The 13,054-nt window shown below is 38.6% G+C and overlaps 1 protein-coding gene across 1 annotated transcript in view; it reads left to right on the plus strand.

Annotated features, from left to right (window-relative positions):
- Gdi2 (guanosine diphosphate (GDP) dissociation inhibitor 2) overlaps positions 1-13,054 on the plus strand; it is a 28,187-nt gene that overhangs the window by 12,245 nt on the left and 2,888 nt on the right. The window contains exons 3-8 of the mRNA NM_008112.4: positions 670-769; positions 4,093-4,227; positions 5,995-6,193; positions 6,607-6,738; positions 9,673-9,772; positions 11,547-11,718. Coding sequence (NP_032138.3) covers positions 670-769; positions 4,093-4,227; positions 5,995-6,193; positions 6,607-6,738; positions 9,673-9,772; positions 11,547-11,718 — 838 coding nt within the window. The remainder of the gene's footprint in view (positions 1-669; positions 770-4,092; positions 4,228-5,994; positions 6,194-6,606; positions 6,739-9,672; positions 9,773-11,546; positions 11,719-13,054) is intronic.

A 13,054-nucleotide genomic window follows, 5' to 3' on the forward strand; every position in this document is an offset into this window, starting at 1 on the left:
CAGGATTCCCTAAAGGTTTAAGCATCGTATGTGTGTTTCTTCTCTGTTCTCCGAAGCTACAAGTCTCACCACCTTTCCTTTTATCGTTTTTTTAATCTGGAGGAGTTCAGACTATGAATCTGAAAAACCTTGTTGCTAACTTCATACACTATTATACTGGGAGGCATTCATTGGAGGTGAATGTGTGCATAGTGTTCTTTGGTGATGTAATCATTGGTATGTGCTTATGTTCACACTCAACACTGCAGTTTTATACAGCAGTTGTGTTTCAGTAAAACCTCAGAACTACAAGTTAACAGGAATTAGTTCTAACTTATCTTTTCTAGTTTTACAATGTGTAACATTTATTTTTCAACTTGTGTAGCTGGAGAAGCAAAATTAGAGGGAATTGGTTTAAATGAGTCTATAGTAAGTGGGAAACAGACTTCTGCGGTGCTATTAATCTTAGCATTAGTTCATAAATTAAATACTGTGTTTAATTACATAATATGTTGAGACCTAAAAGACTTCTATGACTAAATAAACGTTTTATCTGACTCAAACTAAACTGCCTTGTGCTTTAACTCTTGGAGTTGTGTTATACCACAACCTCTGGATCTAAAAATAATTGATAACATTTGATGTAAATTACATTTTGTTACAGTATTGGTATTTTTGTTCTGCTTTTAGTTATACAAAAGGTTTAAATTACCAGGACAACCGCCAGCATCAATGGGAAGAGGAAGAGACTGGAATGTTGACTTAATTCCCAAGTTCCTTATGGCCAATGGTAAAGATACTAATGTAATTTATGACAGTGTGCTGAACCTGATTTGAAAGTAGAGACTATTACCCTAGGTCTGATGCCCGGGGGCGTGTTTATGTCAAAAATAGTTTAGTAATATGTTCCATTTAAGAATGGAGGGAAGGGGGAATATAAATAGCTCTGGAAAGAAACAAAATCATGATGTGACACAGTGCCTACCAAAATTGAAGATTTCGTAATATATAGAAACTTAGCAGGAAATTATAGACATTTCACACTTGGTGCAAGTCTGGTATGGTGCCGTACAGACCAAAATTCTAAATACAGTGTCTTAGGGTTTCTATTCCTGCACAAACATCATGACCAAAAAGCAAGTTGGGGAGGAAAGGGTTTATTCGGCTTACACTTCCATGCTGCTGTTCATCACCAAAGGAAGTCAGGACTGGAACTCAAGCAGGTCAGGAAGCAGGAGCTGATGCAGAGGCCATGGAGGGATGTTCCTTACTGGCTTGCCTCACCTGGCTTGCTCAGCCTGCTCTCTTACAGAACCAAGACTACCAGCCCAGAGATGGTCCGACCCACAAGGGGCCTTTCCCCTTGATCACTAATTGAGAAAATGCCTTACAGTTGGATCTCATGGAGGCATCTCCTCAACTGAAGCTCCTTTCTCTGTGATAACTCCAGCTGTGTCAAGTTGACACAAAACTAGCCAGTACATACAGTAACACTGTAAATATTTGTAACAGATTTCCTTCTTAATGCTTACCTGATAATCTAGATGAAACTGAGTCTTTCATGCCATTTAAAGGTTTTCTAGTTTGTAAGCTTTTGAGATTAACTTTTTGCATTAACATTCTCAGTATTTTAGGAGAGTAAAATATCTTGTAAAAGTTCTGTGGTATCTTTGTTTTTTTCCTAAGATGGTATTGAATAGTGCGCCAGGCATAGCGGTGTATACCTGTAATCCCAGCATTCAGGAAGTTGAGGCAGGATTGCTAATAGTGTTAGGCTAGCCTGTGCTAAAAGTAAATTCTAGGTCGAGCAAGTCTCACAGTGGGAGGTCCTGTTTGGGGAAAAAATAAATAAAACAAGGAAAAATTATTATTATTATTATTATTATTATTATTAACAAACTTATTTCCCATGAGATAAAGTATATGTTACTTTTTTCCCTTTTTTGAGTTCTTTATACTTTGTATTAATAAAGAGTTTATTTTTCTTTTAAATTTAAATAATAACAGAATACTTCTGGGGTAAATTATCAACAAGTTTGTATAATCTAGGTAACATTAAGTAGAAAGGGAATAATTTACATAGTCAGAATCTCATCCAGATTTGGTTTTACAGTGCTAGTGATTGAGCCACCATTTGACTTAATTATGCTTAATACTTTGATGTATAAGATACATCTATGTGCATGTGTGTGTGGCTCCAGGAAGCATGTCGTTTTCAGCCTTTGCACACAGTGGTATCTGTCTTCAGTTCACACACTTGTCCTCCCTCCCCCTCTGTTGTACTCCCTGTATACACATTCATACATGGGAAGCATTGTGGATCTTTTCCTGAAGGCCTTTGCTGCTTATTGCACGTGTGGATTTGCCTTTCCCAGTGCCTTTATTAACCTAGTATTCATTTTGTTTCTGCTGCTTTGTTATTGAAAAGTGAAATTTGGATTTTTAACATAAATCTATTAGAAAGTGGGGTGAGCTTTAGTTATTTATCAGCTTTCCTGTTTACTGATGAATTGGCCAGTGTAGTGCTCGGCATGTTCATAAAGTTGTGTTCGCCCTGCAGTGAACTCTGTACAGATTATTGCCTATCTCAGGACATCAGAGCAGCCTTCCAGCCAGCCTCTGCTGTACAGCTCTACTCCATATGTTTTCCTGAACAGAGCATTCACTGGTCTTTTCCACTGAGTTTTTGATTGTAATGTTTCCTGTGCTTAGTATACTCACTATTTTCTTTTTAACCACATGATTCTAAGAATAACAGTATTTGCGGTTAGTGATTTTTTTTTTATAGTGTCATTTTATTGCCATATAAAATTGCCTATTTACCATATAACTACATGAATCTATGGTGTGAAGTTCACCTACTTTTATCTTCCTTGGAAGTTTACCTTTTCAAAGAGGCTTGTCATTTGGCACTCATACCATATATTGTTAACCATTTTGACTTGACTTTTTATTCTGTTGAGTTCATATGCTTGGTCGCAGTGGTTTTGAGATGGTTTTTGCTAGCCTAGGCAGCATGGAGCATGGGCCTTCTTCCTCAGCCTTCTGACTTGGGTTGCCTGGCAGGCCATGGTGAGCTATATTCAATTTGTAATCATGAGTCCTAATATTGGAGCCAGACAAGTGTTCACGTACTTAAACTCTGCTGCATGAGTATATCTTCAAACTCTTCTCTTTTTTTCTTTTTGATTTTTTTGAGACAGGATTTCTCTGTGTAGCCCTGGCTGTCCTGGAACGCACTTTGTAGACCAGGCTGGCTTCGAACTCAGAAATCTACCTGCCTCTGCCTCCCGAGTGCTGGGATTAAAGGCTTGCACCACCATGCCCAGCTTCAAACTCTTTATTTCTTAAAATTTTTTTTTTTTTTAAGTTTTGGAGTTTGAATATAGTGTCTCATAAATGATAGACTCTTCCATTGAGTTATGTCTCCAGCCCTAACTTAAAAAAAGATGTTGTAATTATCCTTTCAGATAAGCATTAAAATGGTTTTGGTCTCAAAAGCTTTTGATGATTGGCATAGGAGCTAACAGATAGGTGATACTCCTAAATGTAGTTCTTCATCTGTCTGATGTCAATATTTTCTAATAAATATAGGTTGATTTTGAAATATTTGAGCCGGCGTGGTGGCGCACGCCTTTAATCCCAGCACTCGGGAGGCAGAGGCAGGCAGATTTCTGAGTTCGAAGCCAGCCTGGTCTACAAAGTGAGTTCCAGGACAGCCAGGGCTATACAGAGAAACCCTGTCTCGAAAAACTTTAAAAAAAAAAAAATTGAAATATTTGGAATTGTCTGTGTCTGATGTAGAACAGAGGGGCAAAGTTGCCTGAATTCACTTGTAGTAAAGCAGACCTCTTCTCACTGCCAGTTCACATTTCATGGTCTTTGCACAGCCAAGTCGATGAGATTCATTAGCCTACAAGTTGTAGCACTGACCTTCAGCGTGTATGTAAGGTATGTATTTTAGCGGCACCACCTAAAATGAGGCATTGCAAGTTTCTGGTAAGACCTGCTATACAGTGTTAGGACAAAGTTGGGAGTCTTTAATGGCAAGCTTTGCTTCTTTTTAAAGGTAGTAAGGTTTGAGTGACAGTTTGCATTATGTGGCTTTTCAAGGTCAGTTGGTGAAGATGCTGCTTTTCACAGAGGTCACTCGTTACATGGACTTCAAAGTGATTGAGGGAAGCTTTGTCTACAAGGGAGGGAAAATCTACAAGGTTCCTTCCACTGAAGCAGAAGCCCTGGCATCTAGTAAGTAATTCTCATTTTATTTAACACAATGATGAGATTTTTCTGGTGAAAAGGAATCACAGACATCCATTTATCTAGTCACAAATACTTACCAATTATGTACCAGTTAACTTTAATGTCTGTTCCGTTTAGAAGAGGATGGGAAAGGATATAAAACTAGGAGTTTTCTTATCTTTATCTTTCTTCCAGCTGTGTGTTAGTAGGAACACTGACTCAGAGAGAAAGCTTAGGGTTTGCATATATTGCCCTGTCTCTCTCAGCCTCTCTGTGTACATCATACACATTATTTTTTAGACAAGGTTTTAGGATGTAGCTCTGCTAGACCAGGTTGGCTGAAAACTCACAGAGATCCACCTGCCTTTACATTCAAGTGCTGAAATTAAAGATTTTTTTTTTTAAGTTTTGTTTCATTATTTGCCTGTATATATGTGTGTGCACCACATGTGTGCCTAGTGCCCATGGAGGCCAGAAGGAGGCATTAGATCTCATCAGCCTGGGGTTACAAATGGTTGTGAGTGACCATGTGAGTGTTGTTAACTGAACCTGGATCTTCTGCAAGAGCAGCAAGTGCTCCTAACTGCTGAGCTCTTACACACGTTCGCGCGACCGGCCAGGAAAGACGCAACAAACCGGAATCTTCTGCGGCAAAAGCTTTATTGCTTACTTCTTCAGGAGCAAGCGAGAGAATGGCGAAACCCCGTCCCTTTTAAGGAGAATTATCCTCCGCCTAGGACTTGTCACTCCCTGATTGGCTGCAGCCCATTGGCCGAGTTGTCGTCATGGGGAAGGCAGAGCACATGGAGTGGAAAACTACCCTTGGCACATGCGCAGATTATTTGTTTACCACTTAGAACACAGGATGTCAGCGTCATCTTGCAACGGCGAATGTGAGGGCGGCTCCCCACACTGAGCCATCTCTCTAGGCTGTGTAGAGCAGTGCACTGATTGTTTAAGATTTCATTAAAGTAAGTGACATACAGTGCAGTCACTAAATAAGTTGTGGCTAATTCTTCCTTGGTGTCTTGGTCTTTTCCCATGAGGTCTAAGTGTGTTGTAGCATTCGGAAGAAAGAAAGCAACATTCATAATTTTGGGAACTGGCTGAGTTACAGATAAGCATCATAGAGGAAGAACATTGGTATAGATGCCTTTGGAGCAATTTTTTTCAGTGTTACTTATTTTGTGCCTGATAAGATACAGAATTCAGGCTGGTAAGATGGCTCAGCGGTTAAGAGCACTGACTGCTCTTCCAAAGGTCCTGAGTTCAAATCCCAGCAACCACATGGTGGCTCACAACCACCCGTGATGAGATCTTCCGCCCTCTTCTGGTTTGTCTGAAGACAGCTACAATGTACTTATGTATAATAATAAACCTTTGGGCTGAAGCGAGAAGGGACTTGAGCAAGCAAAGTTGACTGGAGCGAGTGGACTTGACCGGAGCAAGTAGAGAGAGGTCCTAAAAATTCAATTCCCAACAACCACATGAAGGCTTACAACCATCTGTACAGCTACAGTGTACTCACATGCATAAAATAAATAAATAAATCTTTAAAAAAAAAAAAGATACAGAATTCAACTCTGAAACTATGTACCATTTACTGAGGTTCTGCTGTGCAATTGAGTGCTGTGAATGATCTGTTTAGAGAGTTGTGCAACTAGAGTCCAGGTTTTGTCATGTTGAGTCATGACATTGGTGTTTAAAGTGCCTCCACAGTCTTACTTTCTCAGTGTCTTATTCCATGTGCTTTTTGGAAAAAATATTTTTCAGGCTTAATGGGACTGTTTGAGAAACGCCGTTTCAGGAAGTTCCTGGTTTATGTTGCCAACTTTGATGAAAAAGATCCTAGAACTTTCGAGGGTGTTGATCCTAAGAAGACCTCCATGAGAGATGTGTATAAGAAGTTTGATTTGGGCCAAGATGTTATAGACTTTACTGGCCATTCTCTTGCACTGTACAGAACAGATGAGTAAGTAGGCTAATGGCTCTCATCACCTAGCTGTGCAGAGGCTGTGAGCTATTGTCTAGCAGTGCTAGGAGGTGTCTTCCTGCATGTGGCTTTAGGCAACTTTACAGTTCCTGTATTAGATCAGATATTTATTAGAGAGTATCAACAGCAGAAAAAAGGGTGAGGATTCCAGTCAGGAATGTTTGGTTTTCAGATCTGTGTTTTTCTTTAAACTTTGAACTCTGAGACTGTTAAGTGTGAAACTTAGGACTTGTATGTTGCTGTCTGGCCCTGGGAAAGAGGGTCTATTTGCAAATGAGTCTAAGACTGTTTTAATTAGGGGATAGTCCTTTGAGATTACTGCAGGAAAAAGAGTTTAAAATCAATAAGAAGTAGTGTTTTTCTAATGTTCATTTGCTTTTTTTTTTTCCCAGCTACTTAGATCAGCCGTGTTGTGAAACCATTAATAGAATTAAACTTTACAGCGAGTCTTTGGCAAGATACGGTAAAAGCCCGTACCTGTATCCGCTTTATGGTCTTGGAGAATTGCCGCAAGGATTTGCAAGGTGAGTACCTATTTTACCCATTAGCCCTGAAGACCTTAGATTTCATCCTGACTGGTGAAGGCAAAAAATGTCTCTCAATAATGAAATGCTATTTGCTTGTTTTCTATTTTTGAGATTTTTTATTCTTATTAAAATTAAATAAATTTATGCATAATAAACACAAAGCTTCAGTTAAGTGAAATATAGTTTGAAAAGTATATAGACTTTATAGACGTGTATCATCAAAAATGGTTTCCAGCCGGGCGTGGTGGCACACACCTTTAATCCCAGCAATTAGGAGGTAGAGGCAGGCGGATTTCTGAGTTCGAGGCCAGCCTGGGCTGGTTCCAGGACAGCCAGGGCTACCCAGAGAAACCCTGTCTCGAAAAACAAAAACAAGACAAACAAACAAAAAACATGGTTTCCTCCCCCACAAAGTTACCTTAGGTCAATCGTAACTAGTCCCCTTCCACATAGAAAACTACATTCTCTGCTCATTCGCCTCTGTGGCTTCTTTTTGCTTAGCAGTGTTGATGAGATGGCTTTAGGTTGATGCATGAGCTGAGGACCCACCTATATTGAGAGTCACGATACTGTGTAGATTACATGGTTATACCACACTCCTTGCTTGCGATGTCTAGGTTTCCAGTTGGGAGCTATTATAAATGAAGTTTTTATGAGAGTTCTGTGTACAGATAATATTGCTGACTGATGTTGAAAGTAAGATTTTAAAAGTAATAAGCCACTGCTTTTCTGAGCACTTGGGCCATTTTTATACACACAACACTGGGAATTTTATTTATTCCATACTTATTTGGTACTGTTTATTGGCATTAAGGTTATATTTATTAATATATGTGTGTGTGGGTGTACGTGTGGGATGGACATGGGTTCTTCCCTACGTAGTGGGTCCTGTGACTTGAACTTGATATCAGGTATATATAGTAAGTGTCTTTATCAATTTTCTTTTTTAATTAAAAGGTTTTTGTTGTTGTTTTTGTTTGTTTGTTTTTGAATTTTTGAGACAAAAGTCTTTCTATGTGGCCCTGGCTATCATGGAACTTACTTTGTTGATCAGAGTGGATTTGAGATACATTTTCCTCTGTCTATCATGGTCTAGAATTTAAAGCCTGGGTTACAGAGCTCAGTTTTATCTTTACCTTTTTTGTTTTTGGGTTTTGTTTTTTGTTTTTGCTTTGGTTTTTTTTGGTTTTTTTTGTTTTTTTTTTTTCCGAGAAAGGGTTTCTCTGTGTAGCCCTGGCTGTCCTGGAACTCACTCTGTAGACCAGGCTGGCCTTGAACTCAGAAATCCACCTGCCTCTGCCTCCTGAGTGCTGGGATTAAAGGCGTGCGCCACCAAGCCTGGTTTATCTTTACTTTTAATCTATGTTTTTGCCAGCAGTGGATATTGAACCTATGTTCAATTTCCCAGCTGAGCCATCTCACAGGCTCTATAGCTTGATTTTGCATGTCTAGAAAACTAATCTTTATCACCTTTTCATGAGCCATTTGTAATTTTGTGTTGTGATTGTCCAAGTCTTTTGCCTAGTTTTAAAGATTTGGGTAGTTTTTTGTTTTTGTTTTGGGGGTCATCTTGATGTTCCAATCTTTTGTCAGACCCGACGTACTACAAGTATTTTCTTCCAGTTGGTGGCTTGCCTTTTATAAGAAGTTTTACATTTTGTAAAGCTCACTATGTCAAACTTATTTTACATGTGTTTTGAGAACTATGAAATCTTTGGGTAGCCCAAGGACACAAAAGGCTGCTTACAACAGTTTTGCCTTTTCATGTAACTGTAACTGTTCTCATTCACTTTGAATGAGTTGATGCATAAGTGTTGGAGGGCTTGGGCCTCTCCCCAGGGCCCTGGGATGTAGTTATTCTAGCTGTGTTTGTGTGTGTGTGTGTGTGTGTGTGTGTGTGTGTGTGTGTAGCTGTGGGTTTTTCTCTTCTGTCAGTGATCTGGCTTTCCAGTTTTCTTCAGTTTTTGACAGTCTTGCTCTTTGATTATTTAGATTACTTTTAAAAGAGCCAAAATCAGAATTTTAGGTCATGATTTCTTTGGCTACTTGGTCACAGTTTGCTCACATGAGCAGTAATCTCTCATGTGCGGTCCTTGGAGTTAACCGTGTTTCCTGAGGTTGGATGATGTATTTTCATTTGTCATAAATTTCATCACGTTTTTGGGTCCCCCTTTTTTTATATAATACTGGGAATTGATCCCAGGGCTTTACTATAGGTTACGCAAGATTTCTACCATTGACTTATTCCCTTTCTGTGTGGTTCTTTTTTATATGAAAGAAAAAAGAGCTGCTTTCCTCTTGTGTTCCCAGTAATCTCTCCTGGGTTTTCCTTGCCCATTCAGTCCTCCTCTCCCACAGAGACCACATTCTACTTTGATATGGCACACATGTACATTTTTTATCTATTAATATGTCACATTATGTATGAAATATATGTATGCACATCTAAGTCCTCTGTTTGATAACTGTGATTTAAGTCTCTATTTTGCTTAACATGATTTTCAGATCTCTTTTTATACTGATACTTACATTTTTATCTACAATCTGTCACCCTTTTTTGCCTTTATTTACCTCCCAATATCTCCTTTCTTCCCACCTCTCAAATCCTTTCTTCCCAGCAATTCTGTCTCATACTTTCATATCCTGTTTGTTTATGGCCCACTACCTTTAATTAGTAGATACTATAGTTCATCTAGATTTAAGAAGGGAGATTTTAGCGGGGCGGTGGTGGCGCACGCCTTTAATCCCAGCACTTAGGAGGCAGAGACAGGTGGATTTCTGAGTTTGAGGCCAGCCTGGCCTACAAAGTGAGTTCCAGGACAGCCAGGGGTATACAGAGAAACCCTGTCTCGAAAAACGGAAAAATGGGGGGGGGGGATTTTTAACAGTTCTTATAATTGTGAATATAATTGATGAAAAAAACTTTTTTAGGTTAAGTGCCATATATGGAGGTACCTACATGTTGAATAAACCAATTGAAGAAATCATTGTGCAAAATGGAAAAGTGGTTGGTGTAAAATCCGAAGGAGAGGTAAGTAACTATTGTGAAAAAATGTGCTAAACAATGTGGTGTGGACATTGATATTACATGTTGGATATACACATGTGTGCTCTCTGGGTCTGTCTGATTGTTTAAAGTTCTTTTTTTTTTTAACTACAGTTTTTTGTTCTTCCTTCTATATCTTCCCACAGGTGTCTTTAGGAAGCTTCAGGGTTTTGATACAAAACCGAAGTGGCTGTAATACATTTGTTGCATAACTAAGTCTTAAGATGATGGCATCATCTGTTTACAGTGCTGTGCCATACTACTCCCTGCTAGCACACATATGGCAATCTAATAATGATCTCTTGAATTACTTCTGATTACCTTGCAACTGCCCAGGGAAACTTATTATTTGCAAAGCTCATTTAAATGCTTACCTGTATTTCAATAATTATGAACTTATTATGAAGAGATATAGTTGTTGGCTTGGAGATTGGTTTTGGTGGTGCTTGGGGTAGAATCTAGGACCTTATACTATGTAGACTCAGTCCAGTATTGTTTTAAAAGAAAAAAGTATAAACACTGGTTAAATTATAATTTAGCCAAATAGTTATTTTGAGTAACACTCCAGCGAGCACTGGTGTACAAATAACTATTTTCAAAACTTGCCGTCAGTTCTTTTGGTTTATATTTCAAGAGGCTGAACTGCTGAATTAAATAGTAATTTTGTTTGTTTGTTTGTTTGTTTATTGATTGAGAAATTGCCATGCTGTGACATCAACCGTATTATGTTCCATTCTCATGAGTGTGCAAACCCTGCCATCACGTTCTGTTTTGGTAGTAGGCATCTTAATAGGGGTCTTATGTTTTTAATTTGCACATTACTGGTGCTTTTAGTGATGTGCTATTTAGCTATTCTTTACCCTTTGTTTTTGTTTGAGGCCAGCTTTCTCTATATAGCTCCGGCTGTCCTGGAACTTGCTTTGTAGATCAGGTTAACTTCAAACTCTGAGATCTACCTGTCTCTGTCTCCTGATTGCTGGGATTAAAGGCATTGCCATCACTGCCGGTCTGTCCATTGATTTTACTCGGGTCTTTTTTTAAAATTTTTATGAATTTTAGCACTTCTTGATAATACGTTGACTATTACTCCCTATCAGATATATTATTTGCAAATATTTTTTGTCATGTTTCCTTTTCTTTTAACTGAATTAAAAATTTAATACATACTGATATACACAAATGTGTCTTTGATGTGCTAAAATTTCACGTCATAATAAATGAAGCTTTTACCTTATATCTCCTCTCTTCAGAATTTTTGGAATTTTAGTTCTTTATGTTTTGGGTTAAGTTTTAGATTTTGTTAGGGTATTAATAATAGTTTTACAAGGGCAATGTTTTTTTTCTGTGTTTTTGGATCTCATGCAGGTAGCCCTTGCTGACCTAAAGTATAAACAGTTTGTCCTCTAAATTCTGTTCTACCTCTAAGTGCTGAGATTACAGGTGTGCACTACAAGTTTTTTAAATTTGCCATGTCCCAGAACTGGTTTGTGAAAAACCACTTGAAAGCATGCACATTTATTTCTAGCTTCTCTTCTCTGTGTGCCAATACCAGGTACCACACTGTATTGACTGCTGTAGGCTTTAAGGGAGTCCTTAACATGTGTTCTTTTTTCAAGATTGTTTTATTGAGTTTAGTCTTTAGGGTTCAATATACATTTCAGGATTGATTTAGAGAGCTTAACTTTCTCCATGAATTTAGGACATACATATTGCTATGTTTCCACATCTTTACAATGACCCTTTAAATGTTTTGTCACAGATTGCTCGCTGTAAACAGCTCATCTGTGATCCCAGCTATGTAAAAGATCGGGTTGAAAAAGTGGGCCAGGTAATCAGAGTGATCTGTATCCTTAGCCACCCTATCAAGAACACCAACGATGCCAACTCCTGCCAGATCATCATTCCACAGAACCAAGTCAACCGCAAGTCAGGTGAGTTTTGAAGGACAGATGAGGGTAGAATTTGTGAACTGTCTTAGTGTTTTCATCCAGATTTCCTGCCTTTACTCTGTACTAGAGACCTTGTTGTGACATGGGAAGCAGACCTGGGAAGGGAAGCCAGGTGTGGTCTAATACAAGTGCACTGAATCCACTTGTGAATCCACTGCCTGGAATGTCTGCTTCATGTCTGGAGTGCATGGATGAGTCCTGTGGGCTTCCAGCTTTGTTAGTTCACTTGTTCTCTGTTGTAGCCAAGTCTGTGTCCCTGGGGTGTTAATGATTATATTTGTTTTAGCACTGTGCTAGAAAAGAATGTCATTTCTCTGATTCAAGTCAGGACTTAACTTACTTCATCTGAAATTTCAACTCCAATTTTGATTTAAGCAGTGCTTTTTTTCAATACAAGGTTTGTGTATTTTGTCTAGAAGCACCACATCTCAGATTTCAGTCAAATGTGGTTTTCAATGGGTTTATTTTTTCCTTCCACATAGAAACTAAACCTTGTAACATTTTTACTAAACTATTTTTTTAAAATGACTCTCAAGGGCTGGAGAGATGGCTCCCTGGTTAAGAGCACTGAGTACTCTTCCAGAGGCCCTGAGCTCAATTCCCAGCAACCACACTGTGGCTCATAAACCATCTGTATTGGGATATGATGGCAAAAAAAAAAAAAAAAAAAAAAAGACTCGCAAGCAGTTTCAGACCTGTAAAAACTTAAAAATTTCAACATTTGAAATTGTACTTAGTGGTAAATACATTGAATCTAGTTTATAAGCGTAATTCAACACAAAATAGTTACATAATCTATAAATATAGAATTTCCAAAAAATAAGATTCACCTGGGGAAGATCTTATAAGATGGATGCATGGTACCTGAGCACAGGTAACCAGCTATGTGGCAGAGTGTAGGCTAGAATAAATGGGATATAATCTAGTTAAGAGATGAGCCTACCTGTATGGTCAAGGTATTTGTAAATTTATTTTGAGTCTGAGTCTTATAACTGGGAGCATGGGGCTGGAAGGAAGAACTGGACCAAACTTCTGTGATGCTGTTATGAACCCCGAAAACTAAATGTAAAAATTAATGGGAGTGTCTGCAGACCCACGGCCTCCTTCTGTATGTCTGCCCACTGTCTGGAGAGGAATAACTGATAAAATAAGTGTTTAGTCATAGTCTGACCTTAAGAAAAATGTTAAAAATAATAAAACTCCTGTCTCTTTGTGGCCTATGTAAAATGCTTAAGATTTAGCTGACTTCAGACTCACCAGAAGAGGGCATCAGATCTCATGATGTGTGGTTGTGAGCAACCATGTGATTGCTGAAATT

The sequence above is a fragment of the Mus musculus genome, chromosome 13 (genome assembly GCF_000001635.26).
Source record: "Mus musculus strain C57BL/6J chromosome 13, GRCm38.p6 C57BL/6J".
Classification (NCBI taxonomy): Eukaryota; Metazoa; Chordata; class Mammalia; order Rodentia; family Muridae; genus Mus; species Mus musculus.